The sequence below is a fragment of the Globicephala melas genome, chromosome X, assembly GCF_963455315.2.
Source record: "Globicephala melas chromosome X, mGloMel1.2, whole genome shotgun sequence".
NCBI classification, from domain to species: domain Eukaryota; kingdom Metazoa; phylum Chordata; class Mammalia; order Artiodactyla; family Delphinidae; genus Globicephala; species Globicephala melas.
In genome coordinates, this window is record NC_083335.1 from 68,652,185 (window position 1) to 68,674,077 (window position 21,893).

The following is a 21,893-nucleotide window of genomic DNA, read 5'->3' on the forward strand; positions in this document are numbered from 1 at the left end:
CTTCCATGTCTTAGCCATTGTGACTAATGCTGCAGTGAACGTGGCAGTGCAGATATCAGTTTGAGATTATGATTTCAGTTCCTTTGGTTGGATCATGTGGTAGTTATGTTTTCAATTTTTTGAGGAACCCATAGTGTTTTCCATAGTGGCTGTACCAATTTACCAATTTACATTGCATTACAAGGATTCCATTTTCTCCACATCCTCAGTAGCATTTGCTATCTCTTGTCTTTTTGATAATTGCCATTCTAAAAGGTGTGAGGTAATATCTCATTGTGGTTTTGATCTACAATATCCTGATGATTAGTGATGTTGAGTACATTTTCATGTACATATCAGCCAAGTGCCTGGGACACCAATGGTTGGGAATTTAGGGTTTTTTAAATTATAATCTTATAGGTACTTGATGCTCTGTTCTCTTTTTTTTCAGTCTTTTTTCCTGTCTGCTTTTTAGACTGGATAATTTATATTGATCTATTTTCAAGTTTACTGTCTCTCTCCTTTTTCACATCCATTCTGCTATTGAGTCCATCCAATGAGGTGTTTGGGTTTTTTGTTTTTTAATTTTGCTTATTATATTTTCCAGTTTGAACATTCCCATTTGGTTCTTTATAGCTTCTATTTCAGGTGTTAGCAAACTTTCTGTAAAGGACAAGGTATCTTTTAGGCTTTGTGAATCACGTACAGTCTATGTTGCATACTCTTTTTCAACAATCTTTCAAAATATAAAAATAATTTTTGCTCATAGTCTGCGTTGGCCCACAGCTTGCAGTTTGCTGATCTCTGTTCTGTTTATTTGATGAGAGTTTCTGTTTTTCTGTTTCTGTTGAGAGTGTTCATAATTGCATGTTCAAACAGTTTTATAATGGCTGCTTTAAAGTTCTTACTTGGTAATTCCAAATTCTGTGTCATCTCATTGTCAACTTCTGTTGATTGTCTTTTTTCATGTGAGTTGAGATTTTTAAGGTCTTCATAGATTAGTTTTTTATTGTGTCTAGATATTTTGAATATTATGTTATGAGCCTCTGGGTCTTGTCTAAATTTTATAGAAATGTTGATGTTTTTATTTTAGCTGTCAATCAACCTGGTTAAATTCATGCCACAGTTTTCAAATTCTGGGGGCTGTGGTTCCAATATCAATTTAGTTTTCAAAGCCTGTGCAGTGCTATTCAGATTTGTCCTGCATGTGCAGGACACTCATTGGTCAGTCTGGTACTAGTGGATGTCTGTCCCTTAGTTCAGTTCTCACAGTCTTTGGTATGCTAATCAGGATCAGAACCATGCTTGCTCAGGCTGTTTATAAACAACATGATGGTGTTTACTTTTCTGGACTCCTCTCTCCATCATCTTTTTAGTAGTTTCTGGTTCCCTTGAGCTACCCTTTTCAGTCCTCCAGCCAGTGACTCTCCATATCTGCAGTCAGACTACATCTGGGGCCAACCAGTGGGAAGTCAGAGAGGAAAAAAGCAATGTTTTTTCCCCATCCTCTTGGAACTGAAGCTCCCTGAACGGAGAGAAAGGTTTCTCTCCTCAAAGTTTCAATTCTTGTGGTTTCCCCTAGCTGCATTGTTGCCACCATGGAATTGCCTGGGGACTGAGTCACAGAGAATGGAGGAAAGAAAAAATAAAAACCAAAACAGGATTTCTGTACTCTCTCTGAATAACTCAAGCCAGAACTAGAGATGCTTTCTCAGTCTGAAGCACAATGCTCACTGCTTAGTTTTTGGCTGTGCATTAATTTAGACTAGGGTATACCAGAGGAAAAGAATGGTAAATTCACTACCAGGTTGGTGTTGCTTTGAATTCTGGTATTCTTCCCCTATCTGCTTTTTGTTCTTTTCTCTTCCGAGACTTTGAATAGCTCCATGAAGTTAGTTCAGGTTTTATAGTTAACATTCAGTGGGAGAGAAAGGGTGGCATGTGTTTATTACATCTTACGTACTCAGAACTGTAACTGCATTTATTTTGATACTCAAATTTTCCCAGATTTGGCCACTAGGAGCCCCTTTAAGCTGACTTCTATGTCTTTTTAACATATTGCCATCACTTGTGAACATTTCTTTCCTTTCTGGCTCACTAAAATGTTCCACGCTCATCCTGTACTCTGCTGCTCAAGCCATGGAATTAACTCTTTTTCTCTCAGGAGCCTTGGTTCCTTTTGGTGGAAAATGTTATTCAGAAGCCAAAATCTGGGCACTAGGTGTGCTTATTGTTTTGGGGTGTCACTGCTGTCAGATCTTCTCAGTGAACTGAGCATATTATATACACTTACACTTGTTTATATACATATATATTTATATATAATATATACATATGTAATATATACACACATTTCTACCCATATTTATCTGTCATCTATCTATCTATCATCTATCTATCTATCTAATCTACTGAAAACCATGATACCTTCAATTCTAGTCCAACACCAAAGTATTCATCTTAGTGTTCTTCCTTTCCATGTTTCTAATTGTCTTCTCCAGTAATGAGGAACCTGGCTTCTATTAGCCTTAATATATTTGCTTATTTAATCAGTCCCTCTGTATGTAACCAGTCTCCCATCCCCTCTGCCACCCTCTCCAGTGTGAGGGTGCCCTACTCTCCCTGTTCATGCTCTGAATCTTTATTCTGGGTGTACATCCTCCTCACCCTGGTCCAACACCGTATGCCTGGCCATTACTCCATGTAGATGCTCTGTTACTGGGCTCTGACTCTCTATGCTCATCCCCTGGGTGAATGAACAATACATTCTTATACTGCTAGAATCTTATCAAGGAAACCACGCAGTCGCCAGAGTCTCTCTCCCTCTGGAAAATTATAGAGCTATAAAAATAAATTCCAAAACTCCTGTAAGTCAAGTGATTATGTTACAGAGAAGAGAAAGTATACACAGAAACTGGGTATGAGGCATGGCTGACTTGATGTCAACATGTCTCTATTCCTTAGAATAGGATTTTATGAAGTTCTAAAAAACCAAAAACCAAAATACCTACTCTAAAGTAAAACTTAATTAGCTTCTATTTTAAAGTACATGTATGCCACACAACACTTCTAGGAGCTTGATGGAAGTGTTGCAAAATCATTGAGAATCATGCGAAATAATGAAATGGTTGGAAATAATTGGTTTGGTGTATAGCTTATGTAGGTGCATAGTGAAAAAATTAACTGGATTAATTGGGACATAGTGATATGTTGTTTAACTGAACTTCGTTTTGTGAGAGTTAGAAAATTCTAGTAATTTAAGCATTTATTTAAAAGTTTGCATATACTTACTTACCTTGGTAAGTAGAACATAGAGACACTTTCTTTGATATTTGAGACTCTTGTAATTACTCAAAACAAGGTTCATGATCTGTGTAGAATATTATAGAAGGGGCTACTTACTAGTGTGGCCAGTGGTAAGATACTTCACTGCTCTGAAAATCATTGTCCTCATCTGTAAAATGATTGCATGACAACAAGTTCACAAGTGTCCCTTCAGTACAAAAATTCCTACTTCTTGATTTAGAGAAGCCCTGGGCCAGATCCTAGAATGTATGTGTCTGTGTGTGCATTTTTTTTTTTTTTTTTTTTTTTTTTTGCGATTCGCGGGCCTCTCACTGTTGTGGCCTCTCCCGTTGTGGAGCACAGGCTCTGGACGTGCAGGCTCAGCGGCCATGGCTCACGGGCCCAGCCGCTCCGCGGCATGTGGGATCTTCCCGGACCGGGGCACGAACCCGTGTCCCCCGCATCGGCAGGCGGACTCTCAACCACTGCGCCACCAGGGAAGCCCTATGTGTGCATTTTTAATGGCAGAAATCTCTTAACAGGGTTGTTTACTTATTTAACTATTTCTCCTCAAAGTTTGAAACTTTAATCAGAATTTTATTTTCATTAGTTGATTTGTGTGTTCGACTTGCTTTTATCTTTCATTTCTATTCTTAGCTTGCTCTAGAATTTATTTTCAGTGTAGAGTTCTAATTCATTATGAAAGTTTCATTTACACAAGGAAAATGGCCAGTGGGCCTCTGGAACCCTTCGAAGTAATTAATTCAAGATTCAGCTAGATTTCATTGCTATTCTGTAGGGGCACAAAGCTTTTAAGTGAAGTCTAGGCTGCCTGGACTTTATTACCGTGATTTTATTCTCTTGCCTACTTAAACTTACCATTTTATAGCCAAATATTTGAAACATATGTGTAAGATTGTGTACGTCTCTCCTTCCATAGTAAAATCTAATCTTATAGCACACAAATGAATTACTCCTCTGAAAGTAAAATTCAGTTTTCTGCCTGTTGTGGCTAGTGGGATATGATTGCATTCTCTGACCCTTCCCACCCACTGCTTCGTGTATCTGGGAGAGCGTTAACTCACTTAAGGGTATCAACTTCATTACAAACTCAGAATCATTTGAGCCTTAAATATGACTTACTGGAATCTTTGTAATGGCATGTTCCATTAAATGTTAAGTGAGTTATATACTTTTTAACTAAATACATATAGCATATGGAAAGCCTGGTCAGACTTGTTTATGTTCTTGGCTGCAGTGAGGCTCTTTATGTAGCCATTAGAACATTAATGCTTCCAACAAATATCGATGTTTATTTTTAATTCAGGCTATCATTGTTATTTTTAAATGTATATGGTTAACTCCTTTTTTTTTTTTTTTTGCGGTATGCGGGCCTCTCACTGTTGTGGCCTCTCCCGTTGCGGAGCACAGGCTCCTGACACGCAGGCTCAGCGGCCATGGCTCACGGGCCCAGCTGCTCCGCGGCATGTGGGATCTTCCCGGACCGGGGCACGAACCCCTGTCCCCTGCATTGGCAGGCGGACTCTCAACCACTGCACCACCAGGGAAGCCCTGGTTTACTTTTTATGCCTACTTTTTATGCATAATTTTAATTTTTTATCAGTGTATGTATGTACATAGTTTAAAGAGAAAAATAATTCTACAATTCATGTTTCAAAATTACCTGTCCCACACCCCTCTTCTTTTAGTACCTTTAAAATGTTATGCTACCATCACTTCTATCTAGTTACAAAACATTTTTAGCACCCCAAAGTAAAATCCCATACTGTTGGAAACACCAATCTGCTTTCTATATCTGTGGATTTAATTTGTGACTGAATGATATTCCATTGTATGGATATACCACAGTTTCTTTATCCATCATTGGTTGATGGACATCTGAGTTGTTTCCACCTTTTGACTATTGTGAATATTGCAGTTATGAACATTTGAATACAAGTATCTGAGTACCTGTTTTCAATTTTTTTAGATATATACCTAGGACTGGAATTGCTGGGTCATATGATAATTCTGTGTTCAACTTTTTGATGAAGTGTCAAATTGTTTTCCACATTGGCTATATATACCACTTTACATTACCATCAACAATGTATGAGGGTTCCAATTTCTCCATTTCGTCACCAATGCTTCTTATTTTCCGACTTTTAAAATTAAAGCCATCGTAGTGCGTGTGAAGTGGTATCTTGATTTGCATTTCCTTAATGACTTAATGTTGAAGGACTTAATGTTGAACATCTTTTCATGTGCTTGTACAAATGTTCACCATTTGTATGGCCATTTTCTGTTCTTTGGAGGAATGTGTGTTCAAGTCTGTGCATTAAAAAATTTTTTTTTAATTAAAAAAATTTTTGACTGCACCGCATAGCTTGCAGGATCTTAGTTCCCCGAACAGAGATTAAACCTGTCCTCCCTGCAATGGAAGTGTGCAATGGAAGCGTGGAGTCCTGACCACTGGACTGCCAGGGAATTACCATTTGCCCATTTTTAAATTGGATTATCTTTTGGTGACTGAGTTGTAGTATTTTGGCTCCTACACCTGTGTCAGATATATCGTATGATTTGCAGATATTTTCTGTATATTCTGTGTTGTATATTCATTCTCTTGATAGTATCCTTTCACGTACAAAAGTTTAAAATTTTTTAAAGTTTTTTTAATGCTTTTCTTTTTTTAAAATTTATTTAATTTATTTATTTTTGGCTGCATTGGGTCTTCGTTGCTGTGCGTGGGCTTTCTCTAGTTGCGGAGAATGGGGGCTACTCTTCGTTGCGGTGCATGGGCTTCTCATTGTGGTGGCTTCTCTTGTTGCATAGCATGGGCTTTAGAGCGCAGGCTTAGTAGTTGTGGTGCACGGGCTTAGCTGCTCTGTGGCATGTGGGATCTTCCCAGACCAGGGCTCAAACCCGTGTCCCCTGCATCGGCAGGCAGATTCTTAACCACTGCGCCACCAGGGAAGCCCCAAAAGTTTTAAATTTTCATGAAATCCAACTTACTCACTTTTTCTTCCGTTGCTTGTGCTTTGGGGTGTCAGATCTAGGATTCCACTGCCAAATCCAAGGTTATGATCGTTTACCCATGTGTTTTCTCCTAAGATTTTTTTTTTATAGTTTTAGCAGTTAAAATGGTAAGAATCTTTGACTCATTTTGACTTAATTTTTGTATATGGTGTTAGGTAGGGGTCCAAATTCATGTAGAAATCCAGTTTATCATTTGTTGAAGAGAGTAATTTTTCTCTTAATTGGTTTTGGCACTTTTGTCAAAAATCAATTGACCTTAGATGTCAGAGTTTATTTCTGTGTTCTCAGTTCTATTCCATTGGTCTCTGTGTCTTTTCATTATGCCAGTACCATACTGGTGTTTTAAATTTTTTTATTTTACTTATTTTTAAAATTTTATTTTATATTGAAATAGTTGATTTACAATATAGTGTTAGTTTTACGTGTGAAGCAAAGTGATTCAGTTGTACCTCTACATATATCCATTCTTTTTCAGTTTCTTTTTCCATATCGGTTATTACAGAATACTGAGTAGAGTTCCCTGTTATATACAGTACCATATTGTTTCAATTGCTGTAGCTTTGTTGTATTGTACATCTGAAAAACAGATGTTTGAGACTTCCAAATTGTTTTTCTTTTTCAAGATTATTTTGACTATTCAGGGTTCATTGCAATTCCATCTCAGTTAGAGGATTGGCTTTTCTATTTTTGCAAAAAAAGGTTATTGGGATTTCGATAGGGATTCCATTGAATCTGTAGATCACTTTGGGGAGTATTGCCATCTTAACAATGTTAATTTTCCCATTCCAGGAACATGGGATGTCCTCACATTTATTTATGTTTTCTTTAGTTTCTTTCAGCAATATTTTATAGTTTTCAGTGTACAAGTCTCGTACCTTCTTGATTACATTTATTCCTAAGTATTTTAATCTTTTTGATGGTGTCGTAAATGGAATTGTTTTCTTACTTTCCTTTTCAAGTTGTTCGTTACTAACATATAGAAATATAACTGATTTTTGTGTGTTGATTTTGTATCCTGCAACTGTGCTAAATTCACTTATTCTAGTAAGAATGTGTGTGTGTGTGCACTTAGCTTGTGTGTATTCCTCAGTATTTTCTACATTTGAGATCATGTCATATGTGAATAAGAGATAATTTTACTTCTTCCTTTCTAATCTGGAGGCCTTTTATTTGTTTTCCTTGTCTAATTCCTCCAGTTAGAACTTCCAGTACCATGTTGAATGAAGTGGTGAAGGCAGGCATCCTCGTTCTTCATCTTAAGGGGAAAGTTTTCGGTCTTTTATCATTGAGTATTATGTTAGCTGAGGGTTTTTCACAAATGCCCTTTATTAGATGGATGAAGTTCTCTTTTATTTCTAGTTTGTTTAGAGTTTTTTTTCATGGAAGAGTGTCGGGTTATTGTTAAATGCATTTTTCCGTGTCAGTTGAGCTATCATGTGTTTTTTTTTCTTTCATCCTATTAATGTGGTGTGGTACATTGATTTATTTTCTTATGTTGGACCCCCTTTGTATTCCTGGGATAAATTCCACTTGGACATGATGTATAAATTAATCCTTTTTGTGTATTCCAGGATTCTATTAGCTAGTACAGTAAGTCCCCTACATACGAACCTTCAAGTTTAGAACTTTCAAAGATGCGAACGTGTGTTTGCATGTCCAGTCATGTAAGTTAGTTCACGTGTCTGGTGTACATTGTCTGTGCATGCGTCCTCTACAAGTGGTTGTGCTTTTTTGTGCTTTAATGTACATTACTGTATAGAGCATAGTAGTACAGTAACTTTATTTCAAGCCCAGGATGTCTGGAAGCAAACGTAAAAGCAGCGGTGATGTAGCTGGTACTGCTAAGAAGCGCCAAGCGATAATGATGGAAACAAAAGTGAAAATAATTGAGAGAGTGGAGCAAGGCGAAAAGATGGTAGACGTTGCTCGTTATTATAACATGAGTCATTCAACCATCGGCACGATTCTAGAGAACAAGGACAAGATCATGGAACATGTGAGGTCTGCTGTGCCAATGATGTCGACAATAATATCGAAGAAGTGTGGAAAAGTGATGGAGGAGATGGAGAAACTTCTCAGTGTGTGGATGCAGGATCAGCATCAGCATCAGCGTCGAGTCCTCCTCAGTTTAATGCTGATTCAAGAGAAAGCTAAAAGCCTTCAAGAGAAACCTAAAAGACTTGAGAAAGAAACATGGCGAAGAATCAGAGGGAGCATCTTTTAATGCCAGCCATGGGTGGTTTCATCGGTTCAAGGCTAGAGCCAGCCTTCACAACGTAAAAGTAAGTGGTGAGGCAGCGAGTGCAGATATGGTAGCTGCCTGGTGAGGCAGCGAGTGCAGATATGGTAGCTGCCTGGGAATTTCCTGAAACGCTTTGAGAAATTATTGATGAAGGCACGTATTTACCTGAGCAGGTTTTTGATGTGGATGAGATAGGACTGTACTGGAAGAGGATGCCAGACCAAAGTTACATCAGTAAGAAAGAAAAGTTGATGCCCAGCTATAAAGCAGCAAAATAGGCTAACTCTGTTGTTTGTTGGCAATGCTTCTGGCAATCTGAAGCTGAAGCCTCCCTTAGTTTATCATTCAGAGAACCCAAGAGCCCTTAAAAGCATAGCCAAGGGCTCTCTTCCTGTTGTGTGGAAGAGTAACCCTAAAGCCTGATTACACAGGCCATTTTCCAGGACTGGTTTTTCCACCACTTTATCCTGGAGGTAGAGAAATATTGCTTGGAGAAGGACATCCCATTCAACATTCTTTTGCTGCTCGACAGTGCTCCAGGCCATCCCCCATTCATGGACGACTTTCATCCCAACGTCAGAGTAGTGCATCTGCCACCAAATACTACTGAATACATTGCTCATCCAGCCTATGGACCAGGGATTTATAGCGACTTTCAAGAAATGTTATTTACGTCACACTTTTCATCAGACAGTAAAGGTTAGTGACGAATCAGGAACAACTTTGCAGCAATTTCGGAAGGATGATAATATCTACAAGGCCATAAAAAACATTGACTTTGCTTTTTGTGAGGTTACGGCTGTCACCATGAATGGGGTTTGGAAGAACCTTTGGCTGCAGTTTGTTCACGATTTTTGTGGATTTGAGAAGGTAGATGAGGAGTCCAAAGAGGTCTTCAGCAACTTAGTGACCCTCAGCGAGAAGCTGGAGCTAGATGTGCAAGAGGACGACTGCACTGAACTCCTTGCTGTGCAACACGAGGAGCTTACTAATGAAGACCTGATGGAATTGGAGACCCAGAGAAAGGACGAAGAGAGACAAGAGGAAGAAGTAACTGAAGTACTGAAGAGATTCACGATGCAGGAAATGGCAGCGGATTTTCTTTATTTGAGGAGGCACTGTTAGTTTTTGAGGCATAGGACCAAACGTAGAACAGTGCGCGAAGGTTGTAGCAGCCGTTCAGAAAGCAATCCAGTGGTATGGTGTCACCTATGACGAGAAAAAAAGAGCTACTACCCAGACATCACTGGACCGTTTTTTCAAGAGAGTAGATAGAATTGAATCCAGCAAGGAACCAGAACCTGTGCCACCAGCATCAGGCATGAGTGAAATTGCAGCTTGCCCTCCGTCACCTATTGCTGATGATCCTTCAGCTCTACCATCTCCCGCCTCCTCTCCTGTTCACTTCACTCAGTGCCAACCCCTGTATGCCAGCTGTTGTACTACTCTACTTTTCAAGGTACTGTACTGTAAGATTAAAAATTTCTTTGTGTGTGTTTTTTATGCATTATTTGTGTAAAAAAGTACTATAAACCTATTACAGTAGAGTACTATATATCCGATTGTGTTACTTGACTAACTTTGTTGGACTTATGAACAAATTAGACTTATGAATACGCTGTCGGAATGGAACTCGTTTGTATGTAGGGGACTTACTGTATTTTGTTGAAGATTTTGCATCTGTATTCATAAAGGACATTGTAGTTTCCTTATTTTGTGATACCTTTATGTGGCTTTGGGATTAGGGCAATGTTGGCTTCATGGCATGAGTTAGGAAGGGTTCCCTCATATTGTATTTTTTTGGAAGAGTTTTAGAAAGATTGGTGTTAAATCTTCTTTAATTGATGGATAAAATTCACCAGGGAATCCATTTGGTCCTGGACTTTTTTCAGAGGAGTTTTTTGATTCCTGATTCAATCTCTTGTTATAAATCTGTTCAGATTTTCTGTTTCTTCTTGAATCAGTTTTGGTAGTTTATATGTTTCTAGGAGTTGTCCATCTAGGTTATCTTACTTCTTGGCATACTATGTTCATGGTAATTTCTTATAATCCTTTTTATTTCTGCAAGGTCCATAGAAATATTCCCACTTTCATTTATGATTTTAGTAATTCTTTTTAGAAACTTCTTTTTTTGTTAGTCTAGCTAAAGGTTTGTCAGTTTTATTGATCTTCCAAATAACAAACTTTTGGTTTGATTAATTCTATTGATTTTCTTTTCTCTGTTTTATTTATCTCCATTTTTTTATTATTTTCTTCCTTCTGCTAGCTTTTGGTTTAGTTTGCTCTTCTTTTCCTACGTGTTGATTTGAGATCTTTATTTTTAAAATTTATTTTATTGAAGTATAGTTGATTTACAGTGTTGTGTTAATTTCTGCTGTACAGCAAAGTGACTCAGTTATACATAATTCTTTTTCATATTCTTTTCCATTATGGTTTATCACAGGATACTGAATATAGTTCCCTGTGCTATACAGTAGGACTGTTGTTTATCCATTCTATATATACTAGTTTGCATCTCCTAATTCCAAATTCCCAATCCATCCCTCCCTCAACCCCCTCCCCCTTGACAACCACAAGTCTGTTCTCTATGTCTGTGAGTCTGTTTCTGTTTCATAGATAAGTTCACTTGTGTTGTATTTTAGATTCTGCATATAAGTGATATCATATGGTGTTTGTCTTTCTCTTTCTGACTTCACTTAGTATGATAATCTCTAGGTCCATCCATGTTTTTGCAAATGGAATTATTTCATTATTTTTTGTGGCTGAGTAATTAATATTCCTTTATATATACACCACATCTTCTTTATCCATTCATCTTTTGATGGACATTTAGGTTGCTTCCATCTCTTGGCTATTGTGAATAGTGCTGTGAACATAGGGGTTTATGTATCTTTTTTGAATTATAGTTTTGTAAGATCTGTTTTTTTAATGTAGGTGTATATAGCTATAAATTTCCTTCTGAGCATTGCCTTTGCTGAATCCCGTAAGTTTTAGTATGTTGTGTTTTTATTTGCATTCATCTCTACATATTTTCTAATTTCGTTTGTGATTTCTTCTTTGACCCATTGGTTGTTTAAGAGTTTGTTGTTTAATTTACACATATTTTTGAATTTTCCAGTTTTCAAGTTTTATTCCATTGTGGTAGGAAAAGATGCTTTGTATGATTTCAGTGTTGTAAAATTTATTGAGACTTGTGGCATAACATATGGTCTGTCCTGGAGAATGTTCCATGTGTACCTGAGGAGAATGAGTATTGTGCTGGTTTGGGGTTGAGTGTTCTGTATATGTTTATTAAGTCTAGGTGGTTTATAGTATTGTTCAAGTCTTCTATTTCCTTTTTGATCTTTTGTCTGGCTTTGTACATGATTGAAAGTGAGGTGTTGATATCTCCAACTGTAATTGTAGAACTGTTTGTCCTTTCACTTGTGTCAGTTTTAGCTGCATATATTTTAGGGGTCTGTTGTTAGGTGTATATATGTTTATAATTGTTATATTTTCTTGATAAATTTACCCTTTTTTCAATATGGAATGTTCTTTGTCTTTTGTAACAATTTTTGACTTAAAGTCTATTTTGTCTGATATTAGTATAGGCACTCAGCTCTCTTTTGGTTCCTATTTGCTTAGAATATCTTTTTTTCATGTTTTCACTTTCAGTCTATTTTTGTCTTTGGATGTAAACTGAGATTTTGTAACCAGCATATAGTTTGATCATGATGTGTTTTAAAAAAAAAATTTAGCCAATCTGCCAATCTCTGCCTTTTAATTGGAGAGTTAAATTACATGTAATTACTGATAAGAAAGGTCTTCTGCCATTTTCCTGTTTGTTTTCTATATATCTATATATGTGTCTTATATCTTTTTCTTCCTCATTCCCTCCACTACTACCTTCTTTTTTGTTTAATTGCTTTTATCTAGTATTCCATTTTGATTTCCTTCTCATACCTTTTTCACCATATGTTTCAGTTACTTTCTTATTGGTTATTCTGAAAAATATAATTAGCGTCATAAACTTGTAAGAATCCAGTTTGAATCAATACCTATTAGCTTCAACATTATACAAAAAGTCTGCTGCTATACATCTCCATTTACAAATTACATATTTGTATATTATGTGCCCATTAGCATAGACTTATACTTTTTTTTTTTTGCGGTATGCGGGTCTCTCACTGTTGTGGCCTCTCCCGTTGTGGAGCACAGGCTCCAGACGCGCAGGCTCAGCGGCCATGGCTCATGGGCCCAGCTGCTCCGCGGCATGTGGGAATCTTCCCGGACCGGGGCACGAACCCGTGTCCCCTGCATCGGCAGGCGGACTCTCAACCGCTGAGCCACCAGGGAAGCCCTATGCTTATTTTTAAGTGTATTTTTCCTTTAAATCGTATAGAAAAAAAAAAAAAGAGGAGTTATGAACCAAAAATGCAATAACTCTGACTTTTATATTTACCTAGTTACCTTTACCCTTATTTGTATTTATTTGCATTACTACCTAGCATGCTTTTATTTCAGCCTGAAAAATTCTATTTAGCATTGTAGAACAGGTCTACTAGAGACAAACTCTCAACTTTTGTGTATATGAGAATGTCTTAATTTCTCCTTCATTTCTGAAAGGATAGTTTTGCCACATAGAGAAATTTTGGTTGAAAGTTGTTTTTTCATCACTTTAAATATGTCATTTCACTGCGTTCTGGCTTGTATGGGAAATCAGCTGAAGTTTGAGGATCCCTTGTACATGACTAAGTGCATCTTGCTTGTTGCCTTCAAGATTCTTTGTCTTCTGATGGTTTGATTATAATGTGTCTCAGTGTGGATATCTTTTTTTGTTGTTTGTTTTTAATAAATTTATTTATTTAATTTTGGCTGCGTTGGGCCTTCATTGCTGCGTGTGGGCTTTCTCTAGTTGCGGCGAGCAGGGGCTACTCTTCATTGTGGTGCGTGGGCTTCTCATTGTGGTGGCTTCTCTTGTTGTAGAACACGGGCTCTAGGCGCAAGGGCTTCAGTAGTTGTGGCACGTGGGCTCAGTAGTTGTGGCTTGCAGGCTCTAGAGCACAGGCTCAGTAGTTGTGACGCATGGGCTTAGTTGCTCTGCGGCATGTGGGATCTTCCCGGACCAGGGCTTGAACCCGAGTCCCCTGCATTGGCAGGCAGATTCTTTCTCTTTTTTTTTTTTTTTGCGGTACATGGGCCTCTCACTGTTGTGGCCCTTCCCGTTGCGGAGCACAGGCTCCGGATGCGCAGGTTCAGTGGCCATGGCTCACAGGCCCAGCCGCTCTGCGGCATGTGGGATCCTCCTGGACTGGAGCACGAACCTGCGTCCCCTGCATCGGCCGGTGGACTCTCAACCACTGCGCCATCAGGGAAGCCCTAGCAGGTGGATTCTTAACCACTGAGCCACCAGGGAAGTCCTGGATATCTTTGTGTTTATTCTATTTAAAATTTGTTTAGCTTCTTGGACTTGCAGATTTGTATCTTTTTATCAAATGTGGAAGTTTTGGGCCAATATTTCTTTGAGTATTCTTTCTGCTTTTTTCTCTGTCTTCTCTCCTTCAGGGACTCTGATTTTACATACATTGTTGTTGTCTCATGGGTCTCAGGCTCTGTTCATTGTTCTTCATTCCTTTTTCTTTCTGCTCCTCAAACTGAATAATTTCTATTGATCTTACTTTCAAGTTTGTTGAAAGCTGTGCTATGCAGCTGCTTCCCACTAGCTATCTACCTTATGTTTGGTAGTGTATATATGTCCATGCCTCTCTCTCGCTTTGTCACAGCTTAGGGGTAAGACAGGAATAAAGACACAGACCTACTAGAGAATGGATTTGAGGATATGGGGAGGGGGAATGGTAAGCTATATGAGGTATTTAAAGTAGTCAAACTCACAGAAACAAAGTAGAATGGTGATTGCCAGTGGTTTAGGGAGGGGCAAATGAAGGGTTATTGTTCAATGGGTAAAGAGTTTCAGTTTTACAAGATGAAAAAGTTCTGGAGATCTCTTGCACAACAATATGAATATAATTAACACTACTAAATTCTACACTTAAAAATGGTTAAGATGGTATATTTCGTTACATGCTTTTTACCACAATGAAAAACTTTTCTTCTTTTACTATCATTTTACTGGGGTGTTAGGAGACAGCAGAGGTAGTTGTGTGTGCTCAGTCTGACATCTTTAACAGGAATGTGATGCTGGCTTTTTTGTTTGTTTTCTCTGCTTTTTGTTTCCTGTCTACTTTTTCCCACCTTCCTGTGGGTTAGATGAACATTTTTAGAATTACATTTTATCTATATTATTTTTGAGTTCTGTTTTTGTAAGGACAGTCATGATGGATTTAGGATGCACCCTAATCCAGTATTACCTCACCTTGATTATACTGCAAAGACCCTATTTCCAAATAAGGTAAAGTTCAGTGGTTCCAGATGGACATGAATTTTGGGAGGAGGGCATTATTTAACTCAGTATAGTCTTGATAGCATAAGTCCTTTTACTTTATTCTTCTTCAATGTTGTTTTAGCTGTTCTGGGCCTTTTACTCTTCTATATTCCTTATAGAGTCACCTTGTCAAGTTTGGTGAAAAACTATTGAAATTTTGATTGAAATGGCATTTGATTTATAATTAATTTGGAGGGTATCACTGTCTTTATAATGTTGAGTCTTCTTATCAATGAATGTGATATGTCCTAATTTATATAGTCGTCTTTAATGTATTTCAACATAGTTTTGTAATTTTCTGTATAAAGATATTTCAGTCAACTTGCTGTCATAAGTGATATCTTAGAGTTTACATTTTTATTTGTCATTGGTTGCATTTCAAAGCAGTTGCTTTTAAATGTTTATTTAATATCCAGCAACTTCTCTGAACTCTTTTATTAATTCTAATAATTTCATCTGTAAAGTTTCTTGGATTGTTTGCATTTGCATGTTTTTACCATCTCTTTCTTTTGTCTCTAGCTCTGTTGCTATCTATTTCACATTATAAATTACTAGAGGACGGACACCTTTCTTTAATATGCTTTGTAGAGTAAATGGACATTGAATTGCATATTGAAAGATATGAAAGGAGACTCATAGCTGGTGTTTAGGGAAAGAAAACGTTTGGTATCTTGCACAGAGTTAGAGATGATAAAGGGAAAAGCAAATGTAAAGAGAGGGGAAAGGACTGAATTAGAGGATCAAGGATATGTAACAGAAAAGTAATTATTAACTATGCCTTCGTTAGGATGGGGCTACCAGTAAAGGACCTTGAAGTTCAGAGTTGAGAGTTTGTATATTGTTTAGAAGGTGATTGATAAAACTATACTGTTAGAAAACTCATGATTTTCATTCTAAAGGTCAATGAAATTATTTAGTGTGCTTTTGATGGGCTTAAGGTTTAGACAAGACCTGAAAATCCAGGGCAAGAAATCTTATAATGAGAGGAAATGATCGGATAAAGGTTGGAGAGGAGCTAACTGTAGTGTTATTCACTTAAAAAGAATTAATGAATTAAATAAGCCAACTCTCTTATTTCTGAGACATCCTTCCTGTATCCCAAAACTAGATTAGGAATTACTTAAGGTGTTGACATGATGGCAGAAGGTAATGCTGTATTGTTTAGAGGCAGAGAAATAAAGTGTTTGGAAAATTGTATCTTAGAGCACCAGGAGAAATAACGAATGACCTGTTGTTTATTATTACTGAGACATCTGAGGATTAGAGAAAGCTGAGTAAGGGAGGATTGGAAGGTAAACGTCTTAAAGCCATTAAGGAAGAAAGGCAGGCAATTATCATTCAGTTATTGTTACACAATTATAATTGAACAAAATGTAAAAATACATGATCTATAAATGTTTAAAAGACAGCAAAATCACAAAGAAAAATAACTTGGAACTAAAAAAATAATAGGTTTGCTTTTTCTGAATTTTAAGAACCTAATTTATAAAGTAATTCACAGAAAATGAAATTATCTAGTTAATTAAAAATAAAAAGGGGACTTCCCTGGTGGTCCAGTGGTTACGATTCCGTGCTCCCAATGCAGCGGGCACGGGTTCAATCCCTGGTCAGGAAACTATCAATAGATACCTCATGCCACAGCTAAGAGCCCGCATGCCGCAACTAAAAGATCCCACATGCCGTAACTAAAGGTCCTGCACACCTCAACGAAGATCCCGCGTGCTGTAGCTAAGACCCAGCACAGCCTAATAAATAAATAAATATTTTTTTAAGAAGCCTCATACTGAACTCAGAAGTTAGTGATCAAACTCATTTTCAGCTGCAGTATCTAACTGAGTTTTAAAAATCATCTATATAGTCTCATCGTGGCATTGTAAATTAGGTATTCGGTTGGATCTTTTATTTCTGGGCCAGTAGATGTAGCAGTGGCTGGAGTTTCTAGAGATTCCATGAGTTCTGGTCCCATATGTCCGTTTCTATATGACCAATATACAACAGACTTACAGATCTACTTTCTTTGTGTTTTTTTGCCACTGTGTATTACTTGCAAAACGAGATGTTACCACTCCATGGAAGGCCAGGAACGTATTTTTTAAAGAGATATTTGTATAAATCTTAGTACTAAATACCCCATTAGAAATATTTCATGAGGACAGAGATTTTTGTCTGCTTTGTTCACTTATATGTCTCTAAGGCCTAAAATAGTACCTAATAGATAAGACATGCTTAGTAAATATTAATCATTGAATATATAAATGAATGAGTGAATGGAGCAGTACTGGTAGTTAAAAGATTTTTTTTCGGTCATTACATTGAAAATATTGTGCAGGTCTCTTGAAAGATATCTTAGTATTTTGTAGCTTTGGTCTTATAAGTTTATTGTTTTGTATTCTTTTCTCCCTTAGGAAGTAGTATATAATGTAAGTACACTTGAAGGGATTGTGAGGGAAGAAAAAAAAACACTGAGGAAATTGAATAAAGACTCAGTACATTTAAATGTTCATCAAAAGTTTTACTTTCCATTTTTCTCTGTGTAAGTTAGTTGCAAGCCTCTCTACAGCAAGTGGGTATAAGCTGCATTATTCCAGTATAGCTACATAACTGGTGTAGCCCTGTGTGAACCTATGGGATCTGGGGCATGTAATGAGTTAAGCTTTTTCTGCTGAAATTTTTCTGCTGAAATGTCGAGAATGCATTTAAATACTTCTGGATTCTTGCCAGACCCACATTACCAAGACTGTTCTTTATTTTAGATTCAAATATGCAGTAGGTCTGATGTGCTCAGGCATGCATATTGAACTTCTGCTTTCTGAATGTACTGTACTGTAATTCAAAGGGAAACTTTTTTGAAGCAAGACAGCTCTTTACACATTACTTATGAATAACTTCCCTCAGATCTTGGATTCTTAATTGAGGATCTGCTTCTGTAGTCTTACTCAGGTTAAACTTATAAAGGACTCCTTTATATGGATATAATCAGTTTCTGGATAGATGGTTTCTATAAATAGTGATGGGATATTTGGGTAAATTATTAGAATTAAGTTTTTTTTCTTTTATGCCATTTCCCAGTATTTTGATGAATGAAAATTCTGTATGATATGACATTCACACAGCGACTGAGATGCTGATTAATCTGTAAGAGTATTTTCCTATGGCATCATTCACATACTTGTTCCTACCTTCATCTCAGTGGTAATTTATGTGAAGAAAATTTTTGTTGTTATCAAGAGATCCATTAAATTAACTTTCTAAAGTCTTATGACTAGATAGTGCTTTGGACACATTTCACGTTTTTTAAAGTTGTCTTAATTTTGAAAGGTATTCATTCATTTTTTTGCCCCCCTCAGTGGTGATTTTGTTTTCTTTGAATATACTCTTTTCTAACGCCTTTTACTGAATCTGGCAACCTACAGAGGCATTTTTAGCCTGCTCTTTTGCTGGGCAATGATTAGTTTTCCCATTTCCTGTTACAAAGGACCTTTTAGTAATGTATTGTATTACCTTTCCATAGGGAACTAATGCCACACCCTGAGTATTTTTTAGTTCCTCTTTATATAAATTGAGAGGTTTTGATAAGGATGAGTGGGTTATTTTGATGTACAGAACACTAAGTATGTCTTAAAGACTCTGAAATGCTATAGATTTTTTTAACGTTAAGAGAATCATGAATCTGACGTATCTTTTTTTTTTTTTTTAATATTGTAGAGCGGATATCTTCATATTCTCTGTTATAGCTTTGGAATAGAAACCTACAAGCAGAATAAATATGAAGAAAGTTCTTTCTGGCTCAGGTAATATAAAAAATAATGAATATAAATTAACGATTATTATCATAGAGTTCAGTTAATACTTACTATAGGGTACTTTGGCAGTTTAAACATTTTCTGATTTCAAAAGTCAACATGCTAAATTTAGTTACTCCTTTAACATGTATTGTTTATTATTCTTATATGTTGCCAGTTGATAGAAAAATGTATTCTATTGTTAATAACATAAAAGCATGTTCTCCCTCCATTCCTCCTGTGTATCTTCATCAAGAATATGGAAATCCTTATTTTTTGCTTTGGTATGTATTGCTGTCTGCTAACCCCAGAGTATAAGGGCAGGTGGGTAAATAGTAGGATCACCTAAAATTATTAGTCTTAAGAGAATCTTGGTATTTTAATATCAGTTAAGTAAGTATATATTAAGCACTTACTATATGCTTAGAACTACACTAAGATTTGTACTGTTGTGTTGAATCTGGAAATACCAGGGAATAGTGCAAAAATATAGCAACTATATGCAAGAATCCTGTGTTTCACTGAATACCTATGCCCAGTACAGGTCCTGACATAATAGTAGATACTCAGTAATTGCTAGTGAATTTCTGTGAAAAATCTATTTTTCTGGAGATGTCACATAAAGTGCTTCGCATTTTCTTTTCCTTTTTAATTAATTAATTAATGGCTATGTTGGGTCTTCGTTGCTGTGCATGGACTTTCTCTAGTTGTGGCGAGTGGGGGCTACTCTTCTTTGTAGTGCGCGGGCCTCTCATTGCAGTGGCTTCTCTTGTTGCAGAGCACGGGCTCTAGGTGTGCGGGCTTCAGTAAGTTGTGGCTCGTGGGCTCTAGAGTGCAGGCTCAGTAGTTGTGGCGCATGGGCTTAGTTGCTCTGCGGCATGTGGGATCTTCCTGGACCAGGGCTTGAACCTGTGTCCCCTGCATTGGCAGGTGGATTCTTAACCACTGCACCACCAGGGAAGTCCCAAGTCTTTTGAATATCAGAAGATTATGGAGTAAAATACAGCAAATCAATTCCTAAATGTTTCCCTTCTTTGAGTATGGGGTTAGTTCTAGTTATTTGGAGATATTCTCTTGATTAGTCTAACTATTGTGAAAATTACATTTACCATTAATGAAATAAATAGAAATATGGTCATTAAGATTATAGTACTCATAGGCGTATATATCTCTAATAAAATACTTATGCAAATAACTTGTTTATGTAAAAGACTTTTTAGAGCTCAAAGATTGATCAAACTCTGTAACGAACTATGCCTGACAGAGCAGGCTTATGCAGTTACAAGAGGTATACTTGTCTCAATTTAGAATGTTTCATACAAGTGGAATATACCTGAAATGTTTATTATAAATCACATTTATCAATTGAATTATTAAAAATATACTAAAGGAGCTAGCTAGTTTAGCATAGGTTTACAACAAGTTTCCTTTAAATGAACAACCTTTTTATAAAGTGAATTGAATGAGTTCTATTCCAGGATTTGGCAGTATTTAGGGGAGCAGCAATCACAAAGGTTATGGCATCAACCTATCAAAAGATTAGTATGCCAAGGAGACAGGAATGGGAAGGACAAAAAAAAAAAGAAAAAAAGGATACTGTGGTGCCATGGATGGCTTCTGGAAGCTTAAGACTATGGAGGTGAGCCTGTAGTTTATGCCAGAATGAACATAAACATGAATGCTCTCTAGCAACTGCTTATAAGAGTAGGCTGAGGCTTGAAGTGGCATAAATGTAGGTTATTATCGTATATGCCATGGATTGTTGATCTCTTATCTGTCATCATCTTTTTTAGAAAACCGTACAGAAGGAAAATATGACAGTGACAGAGCATGACTGATATTTATATCATAAGCGGACTATATCAGATTTTTACTCTGTTTAGTGTCTGTATTATTAGGAACATTATTTGACCCACAGTCATATTTAGATAATAACAAATTTATAGAGCACCACTATATTTTTGACTCTTTTTGTATTCTTGTCACTAGAATGAGATTGGGAAAAACAGGAAGGACTTGAATTCTAGCCCTAGTTATTATATATTATTTTAATCTTTCTGCCAGATTATTTTTCCACATCTTTTGGGGATATAAAAATAACTTAGTGAAGTATTGTCAAATGCCTTGAAAAGGGTTATATTTTAATGTATTTAAAAAGAGGCAAAAATAATTATCAACATTGTGATACCTACTTTTTAGAATTATTCTAGAGATTAAATACGATGATGCATATATTGTAGAGTATTTAGTAACATGGCTTGGGAAATAGAAACTGCTCAATATATGGCAGTAGCTGCTGCTATTGCTAGGTGATGTGTTTGCTATTTACCGCAAATGGGCACTAATGTGGCTGCTTCACTAGTATATTCTAAAATTTATCACAGTGAAATCAAACACAGATTACTTGTTGACTTCCCAAGTAAAAATATTATAAAGACAGACACCCACATCTTTTTATCATATACTGCCATTCTTGGGGGCAGTTCTTCTTTGTGCTTTAATTATCTGTGTGTTGAGAAAACTGTTGGGAGCAGTTGGTGATACAAGCAGGAATGAATAGCTGCTAATTAAGCACCTTTCTCTTTAGGTTTTGTACTAGAAGGAGGGCATGGAAGGTGAGTGTACTTTCTACAGGCTTAACTCTTTTGAGAACAGTGGATATCTTAAGCTAGTGGTTACATACAATTTGGAAATACCCATTCAGTCTAAAAGGGAAACCCCTCATTTTTTCACAAATGATAAGATACCAGAATTGCTGTAGTATATTAGAATTTTGTTGAAGTAGAAGCCTAGAACATAAAGGGTGGTAGTGGGTGTTGCTTATAAAGCTCTTTTCTTTCTCTCAGTTCTTGTTAACAGATCTCAGTTTAGGACCTTGATCAGTCTTTGTCTCCCTCTTGCCTTTTCTTTTGCTAAGAAAACTTCATAAACAGCTGCTGCTTTCCTTGATTTCTGCCACATTTTTTTGCGGGGGGGATTTTTAAAAAATTTATTTATTTTTGGCTGCTTTGGGTCTTCATTGCTGCATGCAGGCTTTCTCTAGTTGCAGCCAGCAGGGGCTGCTCTTCGTTGCGGTGCGCAGGATTCACATTGTGGTGGCTTCTCTTGTTGCGGAGCACGGGCTCTAGGCACGCAGGCTTCAGTAGTT

The 21,893-nt window shown here is 36.9% G+C and overlaps 1 protein-coding gene across 4 annotated transcripts in view; it reads left to right on the forward strand.

Moving 5' to 3' along the window:
* The window catches only part of TEX11 (testis expressed 11), a 362,363-nt gene that overhangs the window by 106,646 nt on the left and 233,824 nt on the right, over window positions 1-21,893 (forward strand). For all 4 annotated transcript variants that reach the window (XM_060292709.1, XM_060292708.1, XM_060292710.1 and 1 more), the window contains exon 9: window positions 18,669-18,754. In XM_060292709.1, the coding sequence (XP_060148692.1) occupies window positions 18,669-18,754 (86 nt within the window). The remainder of the gene's footprint in view (window positions 1-18,668; window positions 18,755-21,893) is intronic.